This window comes from Falco punctatus (genome assembly GCF_963210335.1).
Source record: "Falco punctatus genome assembly, chromosome: 1".
NCBI lineage: Eukaryota > Metazoa > Chordata > Aves > Falconiformes > Falconidae > Falco > Falco punctatus.
This window is the reverse complement of record NC_137580.1, coordinates 805,395-831,831: the sequence shown is the minus strand read 5'-3', so window position 1 is coordinate 831,831 and position 26,437 is coordinate 805,395. Positions and strand designations below refer to the sequence as shown.

The window sequence follows — 26,437 nt, the reverse complement described above, 5'->3', positions numbered from 1 at the left end:
CCCCTCGCGGGGCGGCCCGCATGCGCAGGCGGGGCCGGCCGGGCCGCGCTGGGGCTGCAGCCGGAGCGGCGGCGGCGGGCGGCGGGCATGGCGGCGGCGGGCAGGGTGCTGGTGTACGGGGGCAGAGGGGCGCTGGGCTCGCAGTGCGTGCGGTACTTCAAGTCCAGGAACTGGGTAAGCGCCGGGCCGGGAGGCGGCGGGGCGGGGAGCCGCGGTCCCCGGGAGGGCGCCCGAGCGGCGGGGCAGCGTGAGGCGTTTCGGAGAGCGGGCCGGTAACGCGCCGTTCCTCTCGCTGCGGCAGTGGGTGGCCAGCATCGACCTGGCGGAGAACGAGGACGCCAGCGCCAACGTGGTGGTGGAGCCGACCGACTCCTTCCCCGAGCAGGCCGAGCAGGTGGGTCGGCGGCCGCTGCCCGGGAGGCCGGAGGCGGCCGAGGTGCTGGCGCCGCCCGCCCGGTGCCCGCCGCCGCGGTGCGGGAGGCGGGGGGGATGGGCCCGGCGGCGGGGAAGAAGCCGCCGCGGTGAGGGTGGCGAGGCCGCCGCAGTGCCACCAACCCGGAAAGCCTAGCTTCTGATCGTCGCTTCTCTTTAATTTTCTCTTGTAATTTCTTTTAACTGCGCGCGGACATGGATATACAGGAAGGGCTCGATATGGGTTTTTGCAGGTCCCGCACATAAGGCGGTTTTGCATTTATTTTTTTTCTCCCGGTGACTTGGAAATTTGCACACTGGTTCAGATGAGTATAACGAAGTTGTATAAGGACATCTTAAACTGCAACGCTTTTTTTTTTTTTTTTTTTTTTTCCTAATGTCATGACTCTTAAGTGTGGTGTGTGTGGGTGGATGGCATACTCAAAGCAGACCGAAAGCTTCATGGGATCCCTAGAGAATGTGCTGGTTTTCACGAAGGTAGATACGGGAGAATTCAGGCTAGCCTAAAAACTCTGCATCATTCTCAAGAGATAGGATTTATTTTTTAAATTCTGACTTTTTAACCTGTGTCTCTCACTGGTAAGTTGAGTCACTAGCCAATGTTTTCTTTATATCTACACAACTTTTAAGATTTTTAAAGGGTAATATGGAACCTCTACAATTTTTCAATGCTGAGCCTTTTTGAAAGCCAGTGGATTTTTTGTCTTTTGATGAGAGATCGATTGTTTGCTTTTCACTTTGGCGGAGAAAATTCAGAGCCAACAAATAGATTACCACCAGTGAAGTCTTTTATATTTGAAAGAGAAGAAGACACTGGATGTCCAAAAGTATAGAAACTCAGATTTAGGGGCCGGGCCAGACTGGAACTAGTGGTTGTAGCCTAGATATAAGCTGTAAGGCGGCTAATCTTCAATCGTACATTTCTTGCACTATCATTAGAAGTGACACCAGTAGCCCTGGTCAAACCTGGAGTTTCATTTCCCATATTAAATAGCAACGTACCCAGAGAAGAACCTGTTAAAAAGTAAGTTACAAATAAAAACTTCTGTTAATGATATAGGTAAGGGTCAGACTTTTCAGTTCTGCTCAAATCCATTATTTCCAGTGACATCACACACTGTATAGTCTGACTTCCATTGATCTGACTTTCATTTACAGTTATCTTTCAACACAATTATTTTGTTTTCTGTTCATAGATCATAAATGTTAGTTTTCTGCAGCTCTTTAAACTGCCATGTGTTGTGTTATGTGGCTCCATAAAAGTAACTTTAAGGCAGTCTTGATATTTACTTTTTTCCATTATCAGTCCAGTGTTTTTGATACGGTTTTTTTCTATATATTGAAGGTGACAACAGAGGTTGGAAAACTTCTTGGTGAAGAAAAGGTGGATGCGATCTTGTGTGTAGCTGGAGGATGGGCTGGAGGCAGCGCCAAAGCTAAGTGTAAGCCTTTGGTACATGTATGCTGGTGAACACATGAATGGAATCTGAGAGGAATCCTTAAAAATCATAGTGATAAATAAATCTGAGATCATCTTTCTTCCTGAGTCCAGAAGAGGACGTGAACATAACAGTGCAAAGTAGCTGTCACAGTACTTCTCAGGGCTTCTCTTGAGTGTTTGTTGTTAAATTTGCAGAGCACTTAATACTTTCTGATGTATGAGTTTTCATCAGAAAAATCTTGATGGGCTTTATGAAGGTGTTAAGCATCTATGAACTAACTTTTGCCAAGGCTGATGGTCTCAGGCAAGTAACATAAGACCGTGGCTGGGTAGAAACACAATGTTGTTTCCTAATCCATTGTTTTATGCATAAAACCTCAGTTGCCTCCCGCAGTTCTCTGCGATGTTACTGTGCAATACAGTGTTGGAAGGAGCTATCTAATGACCTGAGAACAAGCTACAGAAAAAAGCCTTCAGTTTAAAAAAAGCTTTTAAATATGTGATATTCAGAATGAAATCTTATACCTTATCCACTAGTGCAGAAATAAGAGGAAAAAATAACTTCATTTTCTGACTGGAGTAAATCTGGTGAAATGCGTCTTTTTTTTTGTTCCTAGCTTCCAGTTTGGACGTTACAGACAAAGATCTCTTTTTAAAGAGAGACCATATGGAAAAGCATACAGACTTACACCACAATTGCATTATATTAGATTGTTATTAGTGTACGCCTTTTTTTAAATAAGCTGATTTACTATAATCATGATTTTAAAGTAATGTTACTGGTAGGCTAGCAGGATATCTTGGCATAGGTGGTTGGCCTATGTCACAGAGTTATCTGTGCTTATTCTATATTGTGTTATGGAAGTGGTTCCTCATGGATACTAAAATACTTGATGTGGCTAGTTACTGTTTTTATTTTCCTGCGCAGGTATTGGCAATGAAAAACAATAATGAGAGTTCATATTTTCCTTTCATTTGAAGTTATTTTTGTACCTTCCCTGGTAGGCTGCCTTACCAGAGGTTGCACTCCAGTATGTAGGGGCACTGGAATGCACATGTGGTACAGTGCAGATGCATACATCTTTGATGTTCCATACCAGCCTACTACTGTCAGATATACAGATTGTTTCTTGGTTTATGAAGTAATCTGATGATAAGAAATATTTTTTTGTTCAACTCCTTTATCTCTTGGAATTTTCTTCTTCTGCTATCTGTGTACTAATGTAATGCAGCTCTTTTGCAGCCATTGAGGAAGTATGGAAAGGGACAGATCATGCTACGAAGTGAGATGGGGCTCATGTGAAAATTTTGAGATCCTTGACATAGGTCGAAGCAGCCCTTACAGGAGTTTTAAGAACTTAGTTCCATTAGTTCTCCATTAATGGTTCAATCGTGTGTGTGTGTGTTGGTTTGTTTTGTTTGGCTTTTTTTATTTCTGGTAGCGAGAAAGCAGATTATTGCCTAGAATATGTGCTGTAGAGCTGGGACTTGGAGCCCAAAGGGAAGGGAGATAGAGAAGATACAAATTGGTATTTCACCCAGTGTGGAAGTAGAAAATAGTAGCAAGCGTGTTTTCATAGTCCTGTTCCATTGTGCTGTTGCACTCTGACAGTAAGGAAATCGGTTATAAGTCTTGTATCTTTGAGTTAACTTCAGTAATTCTCTTCCTCTTCAGCTTTATACAATAACTGTGATCTGATGTGGAAGCAGAGTGTTTGGACGTCAACTATTTCCAGCCACTTAGCCACAAAACACCTGAAAGAAGGCGGCCTGTTGACTTTGACAGGAGCTCAGGCTGCTTTATCTGGAACCCCAGGTAAAATGCAAAATGCAGCATGGTAAGTGCTGGGACATCAGCAGTTACAGCTTTCTGTTTGTCTGAGCGTTCTTGTTTGTGAAGCAACAGTTTCATTCCCCAATTTCTTGACATCTAGTACAAATGGAAAATTGCTCCTGAAACACTGAAGTAGAGTGTAATTTTTACACGTAGGAATACTTAATCTCTTGAAGCTGGAGTGCAAATAGGTAGAATTGGTATGTAATTAATATTTGACATGCATTGGTGAAATGTACTTGGCTAATACATGATACAGTATAAAAAAAGTTGAGAAAATAAAGAAGAATAGAAGCACACAGTGAGCTGGAAGTGTGGTGCTTAAAGTTAAATCTCCATATTTGTGTTCTGAAAGTCCTTAATTGTCCAATTTTTCCCCTAGTGATGACTCAGCTGATTCTGTTAACTGTGCTTGTCCTGTTCCAGTCTACATTTGCTGCAGACATAGATAAGCTTGTTGACCCTTGGCTTTGTCCTCCACTAGCTATTTAATATGGACTTGATTTTTTTATTTTCTTGATTTGAGTTTAATATGAATTGAGTTCTTTCATCTTGCTCCTTGCCATGTCGGTCTGCATGGAGGAAGAAATGTGGAGCAATTTAAAATAAAATAAAAATGCACTGACACACAAGCCCACAGGCATGGAGAGGAAAGCTTTTGAGACAAATACTCTTATTTCTCAATCTTTTATTAGTGACTTCAGCAATATTTTGATGAAACATAGGTACTAAAACTTCTAAAACATACAACATTTATGAATATTCCTGAAAGCTGTCTCTAAAGCTGTTCAGGAAAAAAATGCTCTATTTTCTAGTTAATGATTTATTTTCTGTGTTTACAGCTGCATCTGGCATAGTCCAAAGATAAAAGGCTTCTTTTATGAGAATAAGCAGAGGAATAACTTACTGTGTACTACTGACTGACCATACACAAATGAAAAAATGTGAACTCTGTCAAGCTTTCATGGTTTTTTGTCTGGGTGGTTTTGGGAGGTAGGGACCACAACACAGGAATCGGTGATTTGCTTTCATGTTTTGAACTGGTTGGTTTCAAGTAGTCTGGATTTTTCTAAACAAACCACAGCATTGCTTTGGGCAAACACATGCAACATATTAACATCAGGAAGAATTGTGAAAGAGTTGTTACTCAACTTGCACAAATACGATTTGTTAGGCTCGTTACTACTAGCTGTTATGGAGGGAACAATCTTTTTCTTGTTTGCTGTTAGTGATGTGGTTTTTTTCTTTTTTCAATTTCCCATGTGAAAATGTTGACTTGCATAGTGCAAACTGAAAAATCCTGAGTTATATGAACAGTTACAGAAGCAGTCTGATAGTGATGGCTAAGAAATATAGAAGCGTGAAAACGTTTAAGAAGACTTGGAATGTTTGGTTTGGATGACATGAGGCAAATATGATAGAGATGCAAGTATTTTTATTGTAACAGTAATTACAATTAGCTACTGCTACCCATGATTCCTCCTAATAAAAATCAATGTTATACAATGTATCTAATTCAATATAATGGAAACACTTCTACAGTGCAAAATTACCTTTGTAACTTTAATACAAAATACTTTCTCAGGAACATTGGAAAGGGGTTGTGTAGTTATACAGATGGCTAGAAAGGCGTCCTGTTGTAGTAGACAAAATACACATTAAGGACATAAGAAAACGTAATTGTATCTGGACTGCTTGGCACATGGGTACCATGAGACATCTCCGACCTGTAGCACTGATGTCTAGATCTTGTACCTGACCAGTGTGTCTTCTACTCTCGTTCCTGTTGCTCTTACAGTGCTAAATGCTGTCTGCCTAGAATGCACCAGGGTTCAGGAAGAAGTTTGCTTTACCTGCAGGTTGTTCAGTAACTTCCTATTATGAGGATTTTTTTGTAGTTTTCTCCAAAGTGCCTGTCCGACTTGAGGTGCTGACCAAGTGAATTGCAGTTCTCAAGAAAACTGAGCTGAATCCGCTTAGGTGCAAACCTGCAAATACCTTAGTCATACAATTAAAATTAATGGATTACTTTATTGAAGTCTGTGAGCATCTTCATACTTACTGTATTAGATCAGTAAGGTTAGTCCCATAGGTCGCATCCTCCAGGGTATATTTGGATACGTTAACTAAACATACTTTACTCAGTAAGCTGCTTATTTCTGTAGTGCTGAGTAAACGTGAGTTCTGTGATAGTTCCTGGCTTTTTATTTTTTTTCTTTCTTCTTCTTTTCTTTTAATATGTGTATTTTGATGTGTTTTAAAAGTCTGATTCTGTTCTGGCTGTAGTATGTGGTCTTAATATTCCATCAAACAATCGGAGTTTGTTGTACTATTGATGATACTGAGAACTGTTTCAGTTGTGCTCTAATTTGCCTGTTTTTAATTGTTAGGGATGATTGGCTACGGCATGGCCAAGGGAGCAGTGCATCAGCTTTGTCAGAGTTTAGCTGGTGCCAATAGTGGCTTGCCATCTGGGTCTGCTGCTGTTGCCATTTTACCGTAAGTGTTTGCGTAGTTGCCTCTGCCTGTGCTGTTTTGTTTAATTACTGCTGTAACCTCGAGTCACGTGGATATGCTTACGGTGTCCTGCTCACAGTACACAAACATTGCTTCTCAGACCTACTTACAGTTTCATAGAGAAAGGAGGCATCTTGAACGTATGAACAAAATTATATGGAAGTCACTCTGAAAATGCTGAAGATCTTTTCCTTTCCTTTGCAAAACAGTAGTGGATGTTAGGATTAGAATTTGATTCACTTTCAACCAATGTAACTGTAGCCATGCATTAATGTGTGCATTGTTGTAGGGTTTTTTCTGTATAGACAAAGCTGTGAAAATGAAATGAGCTGTTCAGCATGGATTTATATTTAGCTGTGTGGTCATAGTAAAGCAAAAGATTACTTGATGAGTTTTGACTTAATGATACTTAATGAGGTGGTGCACATCTATGCTTGATCAGTAAAATTAGGTCAGTTTGAGCATACGTGAAAGGTTTCGTGTGTATTTACTTGTCACAGCTTGCTTTATGATGAGGAAAGCTAGTAAAAAGTGGACAACCTAGTAGGTCTTTGCTATGTCTAAATTTACCAGTTCTGCTGCAAAAATTAAAAGTATTTTTCCTGCCAGGTCTGTATCTAGTTCTGGACCCAAAAATTAAGGCTGAAGAATTCTGTATAGGGTTTTAGAACTCTACCTGAATTCTCCCTCCTTTGTCTTCCTTATATACATGCTCTTATGCACATCTTTTCAGGTCAGAGAGCAACAGCCTTAAAAGGGTTTGGATAATTTGGCACCGCCTTCTACAGGGCTTTGCAAACAGGCAGACACAAAGATCACTGGACTTTTGGGCATTCTGCGCTTGCCTAGCTCTCATGCAAAACTGCTCTTGAGTGATTTTTTTTTGAGAGAGTAATTGTACCTTGGATTGCCATCAGCATCTCGGTGAGGGAGTTGTGGAAAGTTCTCCCCTTAACATCGTTGTATGTAGTGTAAATATGTATCATCAAAGTCAGAACTTCCTGTGCTTGTGCACTTTAATGTCTACAATTGCAGCTGGTGTGAGACTTTGAAAGCATGGATGCTGTGCATGTGTGCTGTGCAGTATGGGCAAACAATCCTATTGCTGCCATTCCCTGTTTATATGAGAGACTGGAAGGGACCTGTGGGCTAAGTGATTGCCCTAATGGGCTGGATGTCATCAGTGAGCCAGGAAGGTGAGGGGGCTGTAGGCTGGAGCATTTTTGATACTTATTGAAACTGATGGCTGTATAGCACGTGGAGGATGCAAAGGAAATCTGTGCCATGTGGTATACAAGTCAAGCATATTTTACAGCAGTGAATAGAAGCAGGTGGTGCTTATCAGGAACATGATGTACAAATAAAAGGCTTATCTTTTTTTAATCACAGGGTTACCTTAGATACACCAGCAAACAGGAAATCAATGCCTGGTGCAGATTTCAGCTCCTGGACATCCTTAGAATTCATTGCTGAGTGAGTATCTGTTGAGCAATTCTTCACTGTCACTCTTGCTGCTGCATCTTACCGCGCGTTCTTTCTAAATAGCTGTCTTAGATTTGGGTGGGTTTTTTCCCTGTCATCTCCTCATTGTGTATGTTTCTAAATCATGTTGGGTGTATTGCACAGGCTTCCTAACTGGAGAAAATTAGCCCAATTCAATCAGCTTCAGCATCTCTACACCAGTTATTCTGACAAGGGAGATAGCTGTAAGCACTTGGAAGCCAGAGAATCTCATAAAGCCTGTAGACAAACTAAATTGTAGACAGCAGTTGCAGGAGACAGAATGGCTTAAAGGTAAACTGCAAATACGCATGTAAACTTTGGGATATTTTTTCTTTTAAAAACTCTTTACTGCCTGCTTTATGTTGTGTTAGTTCACTTCTCTCAGCTGTCAAAATTCCTGCTGTTGTTTAGAGAAACTTAGTCAAGATTTTTTTTTTCCAATCATCTACAAAGGCTTGTCCTAAATGATGTTGCAAAATGCTGAAATTTCAACTGTAGCTTATGTAACAGCAGGCTGAGATTTTAAGGCTTGCTGTTTCTCATTCCTCTCCGTTAGAGAAGTTACAGCATAAGTACTGCTTTCTGTGATGTGATGGGGCAAAGATTCTCCTGTGGCTGAGCTGTCGAAAGGAATAATACAAGGGCACAACTGTCTTGCCTCTTTGAGGAAAACCAGAGATGAATCTATGTTCATATATTGTCAAGGGCTTTACTCTTACACATTTTTAAAGTCTTTTAGAACTGACACTGAAATTATATTGCCTATTGCTAATTGTTCAGAGAAGACTTTAGTTCTGACATTGGATTTCTTTTTTTTTTAGGATTTTTAAGTTGAGTGTCAGAGTGGGGAATGGTTTATGTTGCAAGAAGCCTATGCAGCTGTTTGATGTGGCTCTTTAAAAGGGCCCCATAAATTGAATTTAGTTGGCCTAAAAACATTCAAAAAGAGATCTTTAATTTATTCTGCTTCAGAGTCTGCTTAGCCAGATACCGTGGTTTTACAAATTCATTTTTTTAAATTTAACTTTAAAGTATTTTTTCCTTATGGAAGAATTAGGTTAATTAGTTTGTTTTGTTTCTTGGGTTCTAATTCCCAACTTCAAATCCAGCTTTGAAAACTGAAAATCTCACTGGCTGTGGAAGAAAAACATCTGATGTTAAGTGTTGGTAACATCTGCATCTTGGGAAGGATGCAGGAAATCTTTTCCTGTATGCCACTTGAATTTTGTGCCCTGGAAACAGCTGTGTCAGCAGCTGCCACGTTGGAATGTACTGATACATCTGCAATACTGGGAAGGTTAATGGACCTGAGAAATACACTGCACTTCCTGTAGTATATTTTGAGTAAGAAGTTTGTATTACGTTTTGGTAAAGAGTGTTCTGGTGTGCTACCCAGAAAAAGTCCATCTTAATTGGCACTATTTTGGATGTCTTAAGGCTTTGTGCTTCTGCTGGGCAGCTTTCACAGCTCGATATAATGGTCTGTTGGCAGAATAATGGGTTTAGCAACTCTGTTTAGCCATAAATCTGTTTTTCTGGTATGTACTTTAAAGGCAACTTAAGTAGCTTCTCCTTCCCCTTTTCAAATATTTTTTTTTTTTTTAACTTGGGGGTGGGGGGGCGCTTGCCACTTTGACATTTTAAACTCCTGGCCTTTTCCTTTGAGATGTTCTGAAAATCCTGTGTGTGCGCACTCTAAAGCCCTACAGATTTCTCTGAGCCTCTGTCCAGCTCTGAGGGTCTGAATCCAGTAATCGCATCACTAGTTTACAACATACATAGAAATCACTAGAGGGGGCTGTAGGAAAAGAAGGAGAAGTAATAGTCTTTTATGCTTCCTGTCAATATACCTGACAGTAGTATTTACTTTTCCCCTTCTCCTCACTCTGTTTTATCCATTTATTTTTAAAACAGAACCTTTTACAACTGGATAACAGGGAAGAATCGACCAAACTCGGGGAGTCTTATCCAGGTGATAACTACAGGAGGGAAGACTGAACTAGTTGCAGCAGCACATTTTTGATGTCAGTCACTTGAGGTGGTGGAGCTTTAGCAAAGGAGAAGCTATGGAAAATCTATGTGCCAGTATAATTTGGATGGTCTTCTGTATCCAGTGATTGTAGTTATGTCACTAATGGAACCAAATTTCAAGTAATATTTCTGTGCTGTCTGTTTTGAGCTATCAGCATTTATTTACCAACAAGTATCACGTATTTGTCTCTAAATGAAAGTTGCCACTTCTGAGCATTTTATGTTGACTTACCTGTTTTGTCTGAAATGGGAATTGTGCTTAATTATGTTACGTAATAACATACATAAGGGTTGGATTTTTTTCTCATAAGTGTTTCTGGCAACTTTACTGTGAATCTTTCAGTGGTCTGTCTGAGAACATAACCCTGCCTCTGCATATTATGTTGGCTGTAATTATAGGAAACACTGCAGCCATATATAACGTCCTAGTCTTGTAACATTTTTCTTGTCAAGTTCCACTTGACTTAATGGAACTGTATAGAGATTACTCATGTGAGAAGGAGTTCCTAATCTGCCTTACAGTTTATAAGCTGCTATCAGGCCTACAGTTGTAAGATAAAAGATTTGTTCTGTCAGATGGCTAGTATGTCTTTGCGTTGGTCTTGACAGTTCTTTACCTTTTCAAAAAGCAAAGTGGTGTAAAGAAGTACTAGCATACATACACTTCTGTTGGAATATGGAACTTTTTGTGCTAAATAAACATATATTGTTTTACGTACTGAGCTGTCTCCATCACTGTAACCCAAATATCTGGATAACATTTTAATCTGTTTAATTGAACTTGCAGTTCAGTTATGGCAAAGGACTTAATTTTCTTACTTCCTTCTGATAATGCTGCATAAAATACATTTCTGTGGTAGCAAAACGGCTACTAGCTGTGCATACAGGCAGGCAGGTCTTCCGCTGGAGCAAATGTTTTCTTTAATCCAGCTATGTTACATGAAAATACAGTTTGGTTACAGAGTGAAAGCATTGTCTACTCTGAGCATAGACTTACATGGAATCAATTCTGTCAGGTTTTTTTAGCATCTTGAAAACAATTGAATATGCAAAGTTACGTATGTTCTCTCCATGTACTACTACTATTAACTTCAGGGTTTTGTTGGGGAAGAATTTACTATCATGGGTCAGGAAACTTTTCCCTTCTTCCCACTAGGAAAGGTTCATATGGCCCATGTCAATTTCAACATGGTTGTACAGCTGCATGATTGCCTTTTTTGATGTGACTGTCCCTTTGTTTTTAGTTGCTGAATACAAAGGTGTAGAGGGAGGTCTATGTCCTGTCAAACCAGTCAAGAACTGTCAATTTATGAAGCTGCTCTTGATTTTTCAGCCATCTTCTTCGACCAGCAATTTCTACAGGCTGAGAGTGTAGACAAAAACTGCAAGGGACTGATGAAGAATGAAACACGAAGGTGTTGATAATTCTGGAGAAGGGGAGAACTGTTGTACTACAAGCTTGCATGATTTGAAGACTTCCCTCTGCCAAGCTAGCTGAACTTCCAAGCTGCTTTCAGGTTGCTGTGTTGTCGTGCAAACGTTTACTGAATTGTCTCAGAAGTCCCTGAAGAGCACATCAAACGACTGGTGAAGGGAGTGTAGCTGGCATCCCAGGTGTACAGTTATACAGCTCTGTGGGAGCACAGGGCTGAGGACCTAGCAGGGATATTTTTGCAGAACTTGCTGTGGCAGAAGATGGTAACACAGCAGATAGGACTATGACGGGCAGAGAAATTTTTTTATTTGCCAAGGGCTGCAGGGGCTTTTCAGGCATTTTTTTGTAGGAATGTGCACATACCTTAATGTTATTATTAATAACCTAGCGAAAAAGGCAAATGGCTGGTCACTGGTCACGTGGAATTAAGTTGAAGGTTGTGACTTACCAACCCTGAGCTTATACGGGAGGAAAGAGGGAAACCAGGTCTTTTTGATAGAGAACGAAAGGCCAGAAAAAGACAATGAGATGTGATCCACACACTTCAGAAGCTAGATTGATTCTGTCCTGTCTAGAAACACCTGATGGTCCCGGTAGGAAAACCTGAGGCAAATCTGTAATTCTGACCTAGATGCTTCAGGTATGTGCCAATCAGAGAGAGAGCCTCAAACAGGGGATGTCTACAGTATGCTAAGGAGAGGGTTGCTAAAAGCAGAACAGCTGTGTGGGGACAGTGTTGAACATGAAGCAGTGTCGGCAGTCACTCTGTGGTGCTGTATGTGTGCAGTTCTAGCTCCAGTGCCAGTTCAAGGCCTCGCAGGGGTCTGCTGTGCATATGCTGGCTGCTGCTTTCACCCAGCTGATTAAACGAAATGTTTATTGTAAGACAGAGTAGCTGTATAAACTTATGAGATGGAAGAAATCCATGTCAAATGGACATGTCCTCAACTGAGCTTTACTTCTTCCAGTCTTGCTTGAATGGGGAAGAGTGGTAGAATGTATGAGCAATTTCTCTGTTCCATGAAAGGTGCCTGTCCTGGTGTCCTTGTTCAACTTCTACCGGTGTCCACTAGATAAGAAGTGGGAATATAGCTGTTGGAAACAGTAATATGTTGACTGTAGCAATGTAAGAGTGGTGAAACATGCTTACTGTGAAACACTGAATAGTGTTAAAACATAATTGTGAATGGAAGACTTCACTGGATTACTAAATTTTGTCAATTGCAGGTATGAGCAGAGAGATCCAAAAATGGCACTGTTGAAGCTTCAGAGTGAGAACGAAGGTGTTGATGAGTGTGTGTCAAGCTTGCTGCTAGAGGTGAGAGATTTAACCTGGGGAGTTTGATGAAAAGAGGCTTTATGTGATTGGTTTCATTCTGCATCTCTACAAACTTCATTCCACTTGAGTAATTGTCTAGGTAAAAAAGCCATCCTGACCCTGCAGTCTGGGCTGCCTGGCTCCTTTAGCAGGCTCAGAGATCTGTTGGTGCTGCAATGAGGAGAGGTGCACTCTGTGGGAACTGCTGGGTGTTCATCCATTGTAAACACACAGACGCAATCGGAGACTGCAGGTCTGTTCTGAAGATTTTCAGAGACTCACAGGCTGGTTTGGGTTGGAAGGCACCTTGGAAGATCGTGAAGTGCAGCCCCTCTGCCATGGGCAGGGGTGCCTCAATGCTTCTTACAGAAATACAATACCTGAAGAATTTCCACTCTAGTGTTGCTGAGAGCCCCTGAATTGTTTAGCATATTTTATTATTTATATGACGCCATCAACAGCAATATAATACTGCAGCAGTAAGAAGTTTATCCTCTACTAATTGAAGGAGTGCAATATTTATTAATTTAGTATATTTTAAGCAGCTGAATTTATCAGGTTTTTTATTTAGGACTGTACAACTGATGTCATACTGAAAAACTGACATGCACAGAGGCAATTTGGTAAGGCACTTTTCTATACGACCTTCTTTCAAAGATGCATACTACTGTGTGCTAAAGAAAGGGATTGGTGAGGTCTGAGGAAAAATAAATCATGGAACGCAGATCAGTCCTGCTCTTACTCTCTAACCCATTTGTGCTTAGCATTCTGGTTTTTACAGGTGTAGTAGTCTACGCCTTGTTCTTAGAAAAGGGATGTTTCCAGATCTGAGCCAATGTGCCTTTGAAAAGGTGATGCAATTGCATGGTACATCCATGCACCTGTAGATACAAATACCCCAAACTGGGGCAGCTCTTTCATGTGGCATCAGATACAAATGTGCAGAGGCAATACATGGCTTTGCCAGAATGCCATGGCAGTCTGTTCGCTATGAATATATTTTTCTCCTACAGATTTAGAAAAAGTAGATTTTAATCAAGCACAAGTAAGTATAAAAGAGACTTGTGCAGTAGAGTATCAGTATTATCACTACAAATCCAAAGACCTCTGAGTACTGGGCAAGAAGCTGGTTTTGCCATTTCAGGTATGAGTGGGTGAGAACCTGAGCTGCTGTTTGGACTGAGGTCGCTATCCTGCAAATCCTGACCCATGGACAGTCCTGTTGCTTTGCAGGACCTGTGTTTTATTGCAGGACTGAGTCTGAAATGTTTTCAGACTTCACTGTGAAGTGAAAAATCACGTATTTTACCAACAGATTTAATTAGTTTTTCAAAGTTATATTTTTATGGGAAAATTAGTTTTCTACCTGTTGGCTAATAACAATTGCCACAAAATGAAGGTTTAAAATCATGTTCTGCACATTCAGCAGTTGCAGTTCTACATTAACCCAAAATTGCACTTTGAAACATTTTGTTGAAATAACTCATTATGTTTAACAAGCACGATCTTTTTTATAGTGGAATGAAAACCGCCACCACAACAAAAAATAATGTTTATAATCGTGTTTCTTCGTCATTGTATTGGCTCACTGGAGGAAAACAGATGGGGAGATGCTTCAGACTAACCCTTGTAGTGTTGAACAAGGTGAGAAGTAGGCAGACATCTGAAAAGCATTACAGAAGTCAATAGAAAATGTCACTTGAGATTTATATCCCCCTCTGACACTCTCGTTCTTGCACTTCCTGAAACACCATGCTCTAAAGGATTTGATTTAAAAATCCTGCCAGTCTCAACACTGTCTGCGAGGACTCTCCGGGGATATCATCGCAGACTCCCACATCGGAGTTGAGGCTGCCAGCAGAGGGCAGAGACTTCCAACGCATCGGGGCGATTTCTCTACCGCTAGGAATACCGAACTGTTCTTTTTGGCAGAAAGGATTTCAGTTGTGCCCCAGCCTCTGCTGAGAGGCTCATTCTCCCTTCTTGTCTTCTTGCCCACAATCCAACCATTCTAGCCTTTCTTACACCAAGCACACGCAGCCTGTTACGTATACCACTTCCAGAAACTGTTCCATCTGTTTCAAACAACACAAAAAAGCAACAACAAACCCAAGAAACAACAACAGTACACACACACAAAACCAGCAAAAAAAAGAAGTGAAGGTAGTCCCACAGCAGTGTGTAGCATTACATGTTATCAGCCAGTGGATTGTCAATCAATATTCTGTGACACAGCTTTTAAGGGCTTGGACACAATAGGAAGAGAAACAGGTTATTTAACTTCTGTATTGCACATAAAGATTATAAGATTTTCCTAACCCAACCAAAAGAACCGGCATCTGTTAAGACCAGACTGGTATTAAGAAAGAGATGGGATTTGGAGACATAAAAATTAATTGCTATGTAGTTTGGAATGTGAAAGTTTAAACTCCTTTGGCTGTGAAATGAAGGAATTAAAAAATTGTGTTATTTAGAAGGGGACAAAAAGTAGCAAGCCATATGATTGTCATTTCTGTAGTTTAATGTTCATTATCCAGTGCCTCCTGTAGATATGAACTACACTTCTAATCACAGTATTTTCCTTGCATGAACTTCCTCTTAAATACTGTTATTGAGTACATATTAGGACAGTCTTACAAATGAAAAGTATAGAAAAACCTTAAGATTAGAGCCCCTGGTTTCTGTTCCTGCTTTGGCTACTGGTCTGCTGGAAGACTGAATACATTTCTGCATTTATGCCTCATATTCCAAATATGTATGAGACTATTTTAAAGTGCTTTGAGATCTACTGATGAAAATCAGAACACGTGAATGAAATACAATTATCTATCTGTGAGTGCAATAATAGAAGCTCAGAATACCTCTTTCATCATTGGTCTCATTAAAATTAATGTAAAATTGTGACTACAAACCAAACTCGTATCACTTTGCTACCAATCATATTCAGTGATTTGCAAAAAAAAATACTGTGCCAAAGGTTACCTCAGCCAAGTAATCTGGACATCACTTATGTGTATATCTGGTGGTAGGTAGTGGTATTTTCTATCCAGCACAACAGGCATTAGGTTTTTTGAGACTATCACAGCTGGAATTTAAAAATACAATGCTGTTTTTAAGTTTGAACAAACCAATTACTCTTTCTGCCAGCGTTTCCTTATATCTTAGTGAGACAGGGCTGAGGCCATAATGGGCCCCCATGTTAGATTCTGGATCCACATGAGTTGGTGTGACAGGTAGCTTTTTTATTTAAGCCCATACACAAACATCACCTGGAAGAAAAGAATCTCTTTGACCCCCAAGAAGGTACTTTTTCTGAATTACTAAGGTCCTTCTCATATGCCCAGACTCACATATTTTTCTCCATCCTCCAGGTGAAGACTGACCAGACTTTTAAAATGCCAGCTGCTAGTTATCAAAACCAGTGCATGGTGTCCCGGACAGCAGGGCGCAGCTGTGCGTGTCTGAAGTACATGCCTCGTGTATCATCTTGCACTAATGAAATGAACCAGTCCATAATCCAACTGTTAGTGACCTGCTTTATCCACATGACCTGATAAATAGCTTTAACACAACCAATTTTTGTGAATAACAAATTTTGTTTCTCCTTACAACCACATCCCCCCCTCCCCCAAAACTTCCTGTTTGCAAATTTAGGCCTATCTTCAACCAAAGTGTTACCCTGCAAACCTTTACACCATCTGTATAGCTAGCACGTAGGGGAACCATGCTATTAACAATGTGAGGCTACGGAGACGTGTAAAAACGTGTATGCTCCCCCCTCCCCTGCTCAATTTTGCTTATTTTCCCTGTGGATTACAGTCTCAGCCCAAATTTGCTCAGAGAGGTGCCAGGCAGTGTAGGAGGTTGAGGCGCTGTGTGCCTAATGGTCTTCTGCTCCACTTTGCCTGCTGGTTTTCCTACTGCTTTGTGCCTTGGTGCCCCTGCCCTGCTGTGGGACAGCCCTGAGGGGACCACAGCCACTGCCCCACCGTGGGGTGTCCCTGGTCCCCTCAGGGGCACCCCACAGGCAGCAGGCCCCTCCATAAAAGCACATACCCCCTTTGGGCATGCAACAACTCCCCTGGGAGTGTCCCCAAGCTGCTACCGGCATCTTTTTTAAATAAGTTTCGGCTGGGGCACGCTGTGCGTCCCCGAGGTGCCAGGTTTTGGTGCAGGATGGGTTTGTCCCCACAGGTGCCTGGGCTGGAAGGAGCCAGCAGTGACGGGCCCAGGGCAGCTCCCGGCTGCCTCCCTCCCTCCCTGGCTCCCAGGGCGAGCAGGGGAAAATATGTCAGGCTAAGGGTCAGGAAAGGATCAGCTCGGTAGGGAAAGAGAGTTAAAAAGTTTGTGTATAGCTTTTGCCACCTTGCCGTGGGGCAGGTTGAAAGGTTTGTCTGATGTGACTGCAGGCGTGCACCACGTTCCTGCTGCGCAGGGGTTTTGCCTTCGTTGTGCTGGTAGAGAAAAAGAGCGTTAAATCTTTCTTCACTTACGTATGCTTAGCATACAGACACCATGAGTGCTGTAGAAAAAAGCATGAAGAGCGTGTGCAAGATACATGGGGGCGGGAAAGATGTTATTCGTGATATAAGAACTGTTTAGCTGGCATGCAGTCATGTATTTGCTTAAAATGTTTTTTTCCTTGGTGTTTGCTAGGAAAGGCCAAGTGGCATTTGCCCTTCTAGTCATCAGGCAGTATAAACACCGTCTGAAGGGACGAGGACAGGCCACTGGCCTGCGCTGCCGGCGGCACGCCGGGCACACGGGCATGGGGCGGCCCCGCAGCGTACCCAGGCACGAGGCTTCTGCTGCGGCGGGTCACCAGGGCCGTGCAAAGCCACAGCGGTGGATAAAAGTATCTTTCAGACAAAAAGAGTTGACTTCTCAGACAAGGTAATCCTTAATTCTTTCCTGGGTGTCTGATACTTTTTGAAGTAGTTTAAAATTGGAACAAAACAGGAATTGGCGCTTTCGAAGTGCCCACTGTTCAGTTCAAGTGGGGGCTGGATTTACATATTAACATCTTCGCCTTAACCCTTGCATTTTTAGGTAGTAATTGCCAAACCCACTTGATTTCAGATGAGGGGCCACACCTGTTTTTGTAAGGTCTGGGTTTGCAGTTGTTAAGTGGTTTAAGTCAATACTTTCTATTCAGAAAGAGAGAGTAGGTGCATCTGTTGTTACATTCATCTGCTACAACAAAATTACCTTTTTTTTACCTTTACAAAATTTACCACAACAAAAGGTGGGTAAGCACCTTCAGGATTAAGGCTTTCTAAAAGCTGTAGCAAATGTGAGTTACATTCCGTCATTTAATGCATTAATTTCACCTGAACTATAGTCAACAGGGAACAGATGAAAACGGAGCAATTGCCTTGTATACAGCTGCATTTTGTGGTTTTCATGCAGAGACTCTGAATGCAGCTAAACATGTCATGATTAGGAAAAGTCTTAATGTTTAGGGTTTTTTTCCTAGAATGATTTTTCACTGAGGGTGGTATTTACAGGGTAATTTTGAAGTTCAGCAGGAAAAAAGGGGAATTGATCTTAAGTAGTTCTGTTTCACTTACTCATTGTTACACTTATTGTTCTTGTCCTATTAATTTTTTTGAGATCTCAATCAAAAACACTTCATGTGAGGCATGATTCCAGCCACTGTGATTATAGGTTGCTTTGGATTGCTGAGCAAAGTGGAACTGTTAACAGGAGAGGGTCTGTGGCATGGGTGAACCCATGCTAGAGCTTTAGAACACAGTTTATTCTAACGAAGAACAAGTGGGAACAAAACAAGTAAAGCATGATGATGATACTGAAGACTGGGATAAAACAGATGAGTGAAATGAGAAGAGCAAACATGGACATGAGGAAGAGGGGGCTTACTCTTCAAATTAAGTTAAAAATACGAGCCCAGAACACCAGTATATGGCAAGAAGCAGAGCTGTGCAGCACCCGTGTTTTCTTGTTGAGTAACGGAGCAAGCCTAAATTGTACTAGCAGTAATTGTCGGGGTTTGGTGTAAGGGTATCGACGTCATACAGAAAAATCAATGTTCTAGGTAAAGATGCAAACTGTGGATTTATGACCAAGAAGGGAAAAAAAGCTTGAGAGACGTGAATTTTGAGTTAAGGATTAGCTGAAACAGGCATGAATGGTAACAAGGTATTTTTTTCTCTTGTTTGGTTCTTTCTGGATTAAGGGAACCAAGACTGCATGTGTTTTCTTTATGCAGTCATGAAAAAAATCAATTTGCTGGATCAGTCTCCAATACAGTGGAAATTATCAGTCAGGTGATAGAAACAATATACCTGTTCCACTCAGAAAAGATAACATTTAAAAACCTGATTTGTATTTGCTGAAGAAACAAAGCGCTCTCTTGTTGCTAACTTCAGAAACCAACCCTCCCTGTAGTAAGGCAGACATCCCAAATGTCTGTAATGAGTTACACTGTCTGTCTTTCACATGTGAGCAGAACAGCCCACTATTTTGATGGGAAGCTTCTCCAGCCATACAAAATTAATATTAAAAGCCTGTCGGGGGCTTAAGTTGTGATTTGGATTAAAACATGTAGTGTGGTCTCATAGAGTCCAGGGGAAACAAATTGGTTTGAATTCTACTTCCTTTGGCTTGTACCAGGAGGCAGAACACCTATAACATCACTGCTGAAATTAAAAATGTGGTTCTTTTCACTGCCAGCATCGTCTGTTACCTCAAGTAGTTACAAATTCTGTGGGGAAACTAGAGGCATAAGTAGGACTTAGTGGAAAGAGTGCGTGAGAAAGAGAAGATAATGACCAAGATGATGACACCATGAGCTATAAAGTTAATTGGCTAGTGAGGAGGGATGTGAAAAATGGAAGATAAGGTCTAGGATCATTCTGGAGCTGGGAGACAAATTCGCCTCTACAGTTTTACACCACAACCTTCTACCACCCTCTATGTTCTTGGTTGTATCTGGGCTTATTTTAATAATGGCAGCCTCTGCATTATGTCTTTTACTATTGTGTAGTTACCTCTGGTTCTCTGCATCCTTCTTTTATCTTAAGGAGTGTAAGAGATGAAGTTCACCCTCCTTTCAGTTCTTCCCACTTTTCAAAAGATATTCAGATAACTTGTCATAACCAGTATGAAATATCATATGGGAAAAGACTCTGAATGTAGCTATCAGTGCTTCAGTGCTGGCATTGGTGATGAAATTGGCATTTTGAGTTGTTAGCGCTCTGAGAAGAATGTTCTCCACTGCTACTAGCTTAATAACCTGAAGTTCTAAGATGTTTCTTGGCAAGTGCAGTGATAATGAAACTACAAAATGTCCAGTTTGTTGCTACTCACCAAGATCAGTCTTACCATGTCAAGAGCCCTGCCTATGCAGCTGTTTGGAATTGTTATTCAAAAGCCAAATTGTCTTCCATTCACTGAAAAATTAGTGTTGGAAAACTAAACATTTCACTTGTAAAGTTTTGGTTAATCAGATATTTCTTGTCAAAATAACTAGTGTAAGATAAAGTTGATCATAAGTTTCAAAACAAAATCTAGCAGTGTTAGTGTCATGTCTGTGATTCTTTTTAGCCAGTGGTACTAAGTTTAGGCATGCCACAATGAAACTGCTTAAAAAAAAGTATACTTCTACCTATACAAAGCCCTGAAGTCCCTATAGGTCCTAACCCTGGATATGGTTTAGTGACCTCCACTGTCACCCAATCCAGCCAGATATTTCAGACTGGAATACAGACCAGTTTTAAATTAACCCAGGTGTGGCAAGAGAACAAGCATCACAGCTCAAGGTTCAGCCTGAGCTATTTACTCAGCAACAGTTGAAAAAAAAGTATTAATAATGCACCTGTAATCTTCTTCCCTAAAATGTCTCGGAGGCTCAGACTAGTCAGAAAGGGATAGGACCAAAAAAAATATGCTTATTCAGTTAATTTTCATTTCAGTTACAGTTGGCAATAAGTGTTTCTAGTTAGCGTGCTTGTTTCTGTCACAGTTAGTATAACTCTTCAAGTATTTGATTCTTAAATTCTTTCCCAAAATGTTCTGTAATGCCCACTGTTGGAAATGGGATGCCAAGACAGATGGACTTCAGCTTTGGTGTAATATGCTAGTTCTTACATTTTTTGTGTTTTTACATCTTGCTACTAAATTGACATAAGTTCAACCTAGAAATTAGAATAAGGCTCTGGTCATTAGATCTGTGAGATTTTGGAAGAGCCCTCTCAGCAGGATTAGAGAAGGGCAAAATACTGCCTTATCTTCAAGACGGAACTTGTTAAATTTATAGGTATTGCGTGATGTGACCATGTGTGACATGAGGGGCAAGGCTTGCTGATCCTAGGAGCTTTCTTCATTCCAGTGTTTCTTATGCAAAAACCCCACAATGGTCTGTTCCTCAGGAGTCTCTTTTGCACCTCTGGAAACCAGGAATAAGGCTGTTTGAAGATGATGAGTGCTGGCAGCGGAGATAGCGACAGTCTGCCTTTCTCTTGAGGATAAAACAAGAAGATATATTCGTTTGGTGGCAGATGTCAAAAGTCATGTAAATTACAGATTAAAAATAATTTATGTGGGAAACAGATTTTACATCTCTCGACTTCTATTTTGAAAGAGTGTCATATTAATGCACTGTCATCTAAATGCATCATAGGAGCAAAGGATATGAGAAAGGCTGTGCAGTAACAGTGACCTACATCCCGGGGCATACCAAAGCCACAGCAACGTCAGACAGCATCTTCAGATTGGCCATTTAACTGTCAGCCACATGATTTGTAGCTGGCTGGAGTAAAGGCTAAAAAGCCAGCATTTCCATTAATATGTAGTACGTTAGACACACATATACAGGGGAAAAAAGCAAATGAAATTGGCAGCACTGAAGTTTTTATTCAGATTGTAACTTGAAAACGGCAAATACCTACTCACATCACCCATTTCTCTAATTGCAAACTGTTTGTTTGGAACGGCTGTCCTTTTTTTTTTTTTTTTTCCCTCCTTTCTCCTGGAGGGAAAAAACCCCACAACTGCAGATATAAAACACAGGTTCAAAATATGTGCCACGTAAAGGGGAGCACAGTGTTTCCTTGCCTATAGACTGTCAACCCAAACAGGCAGAGATTGACTGTGAGCTTTGAGATTGACTTAGTGGGAGTCACAGCCTATGAACCAGCCCTGGCCCTTGCAAAACAGGATTTTTTAATTTTTTTTTTTATCTGGACCTTTTCAGTCTTGAGGTGCTTCTTGCTGACTATCCTCAACCACACCAGCATAAACCCTATGAACAGTGGCTTTCAGGTGTGCCTCTTCAATGCTGTCCCCTGCGATTGCTTCATTCTCAGGGTTCCGTTCTCACCTTAGGGAGCGTTGGGCAGAGCTAGCTGTGCAGGGAGGGGGAATCACCAACCGATGTGTTCGTGGCTCTGTCTGCTGAGGAGAGGAAACCTGAAATTCTGATGTGATGTAACATCACGTCTGATATGAAATCAGCACTGTTTTTCTCTTTTTAAAAAAAATCTGCTCTATGTCCAAGAATGGTGGGGAGCAGCCATTGGTGTGTGGACAGACACGTGAAGAGTTAGGAGCACAGACAGCTATTATGTAGAAGATCTCGCTGGGACAACTTGTAGACTATTGAGACTTGTAGACTATTCAGTCAAAACGATCAGTTTGACCGGGTGAGACATTTCTATGTTATTTCTATTGCTGCGGTATGTTATTGCTGGTCATGCAGTATCCGATTCTAGCAGCATGTCTGCTGTGCCCATGGAGTAAACAGCTGTATTGTACTTGGGTAGCATGTCTTGTCCTCTGTGTTACTGGTTGAACTAAATGTTTTTCTGAGAGCAGGGGATGGGATTCAGAAAAAAGAAGAAAAGCTGCAGTAGTTAGAAAATTCCATTATTTAGCAGATCTTGAATTTCTCCATGAAATAGTAAAGTTGCTGGTGTTATGAATCATGGCTTACAGTCATGAAAAGAACCATTTCGCTTCAGATGATTCCATCACAGGTGAAGTGGGTCTAAGTTCTCTGCATCTGGTCCTTAAGGCTAGGAGCTGCTCTGTTACTTCGTTAGTAATTCTTTAACCATCACTCCCATTATCAATAGCCTGAGAGACAAGCAGCAACATTTCCTTGCCCCTGCCATACGCAGCCTTGTCAGACACAGATAAATGTAAATTATAGCCTGTTCTATGAGGCTAGAATTGCCCTGTAGCACAGCCCTCTGAGCCTTTATTCCCCCTCAAACTGAGATCCCTAAAGCATATGAATGGAAATGAAATTGCTGAAGTGACAAAACCACAGTTCCAAATGGCCTTTATATTCACTTAATGATCTGAAAATCTTGCTCATGGTCTCTGCAGGTGAATGGAACAAGCGCTAGTGTGAAGACAGGCTGAGTGAGTGAGGATGCAATGAATTAGAAGAGCGCAGGAGGCACCACCAATAGCTCTTCAGTTTAACAATTGACTAGCCCTGATTTCTTTTCTTAGAGTACAACAGTAACTCCCTACCTAATCTTTTCTAAAACTGCTTGGTGGGAAAGGATGGGACTGGTGATGGATAGGTGTTCATCTTGGACTTTTTTTCTTAAAGGTCTACAGGGCTTCACTATCCCACCCACCACATACTTTTTCTTCAAAGTATACTTTGTAATATTTGTATGGACACAGTTTTGATTCTAGACCTTCCTGAAACGATTCAGAGACGTTAAATCCTACTTGGATACTATCGCTTTGTGAAAAACTCAGTTTTTTCATTGCCTTGTCGCTTGTTCAGTTACTGATGACTCAAATGAGCTTTCATTATGTGTGTGTTCTAGTATGCTACCGTGCAGTATAAGAAAACTATGGATCTAATCGGATAGTGATCAGATCCACCCAAACGCCACCCTGTAGGCATGTATTTATCAATTAAAAAATCCCAAGACATTGATTTATATATCACGTGGTATCGGTGCCCCGTGTGAGGCCTTTCAGATTGTGAGACCGGGTGTAATGAGCGGTGACAGCAGTGATGGCGGTGCTGGGGGGTGTTTGAAGTTTGGAGTGGTTACGGCAGCGCACAACGAAGTGGAGACAGGCGGGGACAGCCTGCGATCCAGATCACGGTGAGAGAGGCGGGAGGAGCCTGGGGATCTGGATCGGACACCGGTAAAGGTGAGCCGTTGGGATCAAAGAGAAGGCAGCCTGACTGCCGTGGAGTTAAGAGACTGAGGGTAACGGGCAATAGCGGCAGAGTACACGGCCAGATGTGGCAGCACCCCACCGTGGCGGTGGGTCCAGAGCGGGTCCAGCCAGCCAGCGGTGATGGCTGCGCTGGGGGAACACGCGGGAGCAGCACAGTGCTGCGAGCAGCTCCCGCCGTTGCTGCTGCTGCTCGGCCTGGTGGTATTCTTGCCGGTGTTTACGTGCTCATTGAAGGTGTCCCCATTTGTAGAAGAAATGGGTGACCTTAAGGATGCTAAGAAGTTTGTCAGGACACAGGATGATGTGTTAGTGCTGTATGCTAGATCTGCTGCTGCTGAGCGCTCACTCGGGTTACTGTCCAGTGTGACCCAAGAGGTGAAAGGACAAGGCACTATAAGTTTATTAGAACCCCCCCTCTGAAGAAAACAAAATCCCAGATGCCAAGAAAGCAGATAAGAAGAAAGGTGATTAACCTACAGAAGATGAAAAGCCCAAGATAAAAGTGAAGAAGGAATATGTATGTGAGTTCAGGAACAAGTTGTCTGGACTGTATGAAAAATTTATTTGTAAAAAGATTGTGATGATTGTTAAAAACATAAGGTATGAAGTGTTAAGGGGAAAAAAAAGAAAAAAAAGGGGGAATTGTAGAGGAATGAAGCTGGGTTAATTACCATTGATAATATACAACTGTGGGTTGGCTTCAGGGTCTGCGGGTTGGCTGATGAGGATAAGGTGCAGCTGTGGCTGGTTCTGTTAAGAGACTGAGCAGCCAAGGAAGAGGGAGAAGGAAGAAGCAGAGAGAAAACACATGCCTGGGATGAGGAGAGACTAGGAGAAGGTAGCAGAGGGACTGGTATGAAGAATATGTTGGTATGAGATGGTAAAAGACCTTGTTGCAGCTTGATAGTTTGGAGAGTGCTGTGACAATGTGGCAGTAAAGTTATGTGGGGAGGCAAACAAAGCAGGATCAGAGGTGCTGAGTTAAGTGTTAACTGGGAATTTAGTTTCTATAACCTAAGATGAATATACTGTATTTCAAAGCAATAATTCATGACTGAAGGTTCACTGAATATCTGTAAGTTAGAACCAAAGCAAGAAGCTTTCTTTAAAGGTGTCTTAGAAGTCCAAGCCTGAGACAGAAGTCTTTGGCAAGAATTTAATCAGATCCTTTATCAGGGTGGTTCTGGCATCATTAAAAATTTAAATCACCGATTTTCATATAAACAGCTATTCTCTAAATAATTTAAATGTAATGGCAGAGCCTCAGGACTACTGACAGATTTCAAGAGGGACGTGAATCCATGCACGCAAACTGACACAAAAAGTTTCAAGTTTTATTTTGGAGATTTGACTGTTTATCTCAAACGCACAATGGAGCAGCAGCAGATGTTCTGCTTTGAACACCTTTCTTCAATTATGTTCAGTAGTTGACTTGATCTACCAAAGCAAGTTGTCTTTTCAGAGGAATTACAATATAGCCTGTTTTAAGAAAGAGAGGAAGAAAAGTCATGAGTAGGATCAGAGGGTTTTTTTTTAAAAGCTCATTTAGAGAAAAAAAAAAAAAAAGATAATTTAACACTTTGTAGTGTCTGAAAGGCGAAATTACTAGCCATTTAGATTATTTTTGCACTAATGTGATGAAATTTCACATTTTTTTTTCCTTGTAGCTAAATATCTAATGAGGAGATTCAAGCTAACTTAAAGAAGTAGGTAATTAGCAGTACATTTTGTGAAATTAGAGAAAAGAAATTATGTTTATTACATTAAACTGTATCAAACAGCTTTCAAAAGATGTTCTTTCAGTTAGGGAAAAATTTGTCCTCTTCCTTTACTTCTACCCAATGCTTTCGGTGTATAAATGTATACAAACCCCAGAAAACAATAAGAAAGTAAATCTGAGGAAATTTTGCTGCACACTTTGTGTTTGTAACAAAAAAAGGAAATAAGAACAATGTAGTAAAAGTCTCAAATAGTTAATGAGGTATTTAATTGTGATTAAAACAAATCTGTTTTTCTATTAGAAATATAGATGGAAAAATTCCCATCTGTTTTACCAAGATGTGCTGAAACTTGTTTTTTCAACTAATTACTGATTCTGAAATAGTTGAGAAAAAAATTAGAAAATGCTTTTCTTCTTTGTTTCACAACATTAATCATCTTTAAGATGTGTTTTCCCCCCATCATTGCATAGGAGGAAGACAGTGATAGTGATTAATGTACTGACAAAGGATCCAAATGCTCTTTAAGTCTACATTTTCTTTAAAAATACACTTTATCTGAATGTTGACAATTGAAAGATTGCATGAAATATTAAGATAACATGCATTTACAATCTGCTAAGTATAAAACACAAGAACAAAAATACTGAATAAACATTTTTGTTTGCATAATAAAAATATTGTTCCAAATTACAACCAACTTAAAGTCATTTAGTCACACTAGAAAAAAGTGTTAGTTTTCTTATATTCACCCAGCAGCAAAATGCTGTGCAATCTCTGTCTTGAAGTTCTATCATCTTGTGTTCCAACTCTATGCATTCTTTTTTTAATACTTTATACTCCCGACAGTGTTTATGTGAACCTTTTCCACTATATCAACATTACCGACATTGTTCAAGTGGTAGCAAGATCAGTAAGGTTAGTAGTGGGTTCCTTATTTTTGCTAATTGATGTGCTTCTCTTTGCTTTCAGTGGTGTTAGCCATAACTTGGCAAAGGTTGCAGATCATTGCTGTAGAGGGAGATCGGTCTTT

The 26,437-nt window shown here is 40.9% G+C and overlaps 2 protein-coding genes across 3 annotated transcripts; both read left to right on the top strand.

Annotated features, from left to right (window-relative positions):
* The first annotated feature begins 11 nt into the window (after nt 1-11).
* Nucleotides 12-10,476, top strand: QDPR (quinoid dihydropteridine reductase). Its single transcript, XM_080405483.1, has 7 exons — nt 12-174; nt 302-394; nt 1,778-1,874; nt 3,549-3,689; nt 6,098-6,206; nt 7,614-7,697; nt 9,642-10,476. Exons 1-7 carry the CDS (start codon nt 88-90, stop codon nt 9,748-9,750), a joined length of 720 nt encoding a protein of 239 aa, XP_080261609.1. The 5' UTR covers nt 12-87; the 3' UTR covers nt 9,751-10,476.
* Nucleotides 10,477-10,589: 113 nt separating this feature from the next.
* LOC308070868 (uncharacterized protein) lies at nt 10,590-25,002 on the top strand. Of its 2 annotated transcripts, XM_080405547.1 has the most exons (4): nt 10,590-11,275; nt 12,421-12,511; nt 15,883-16,034; nt 17,168-25,002. In XM_080405547.1, exons 2-4 carry the CDS (start codon nt 12,443-12,445, stop codon nt 17,406-17,408), a joined length of 462 nt encoding a protein of 153 aa, XP_080261673.1. In that variant the 5' UTR covers nt 10,590-11,275; nt 12,421-12,442; the 3' UTR covers nt 17,409-25,002. The 2 variants fall into 2 exon arrangements, with proteins under 2 accessions (XP_080261673.1, XP_080261672.1); XM_080405546.1 differs by having other exon boundaries at nt 10,590-12,511.
* The last annotated feature ends 1,435 nt before the right edge of the window (nt 25,003-26,437 follow it).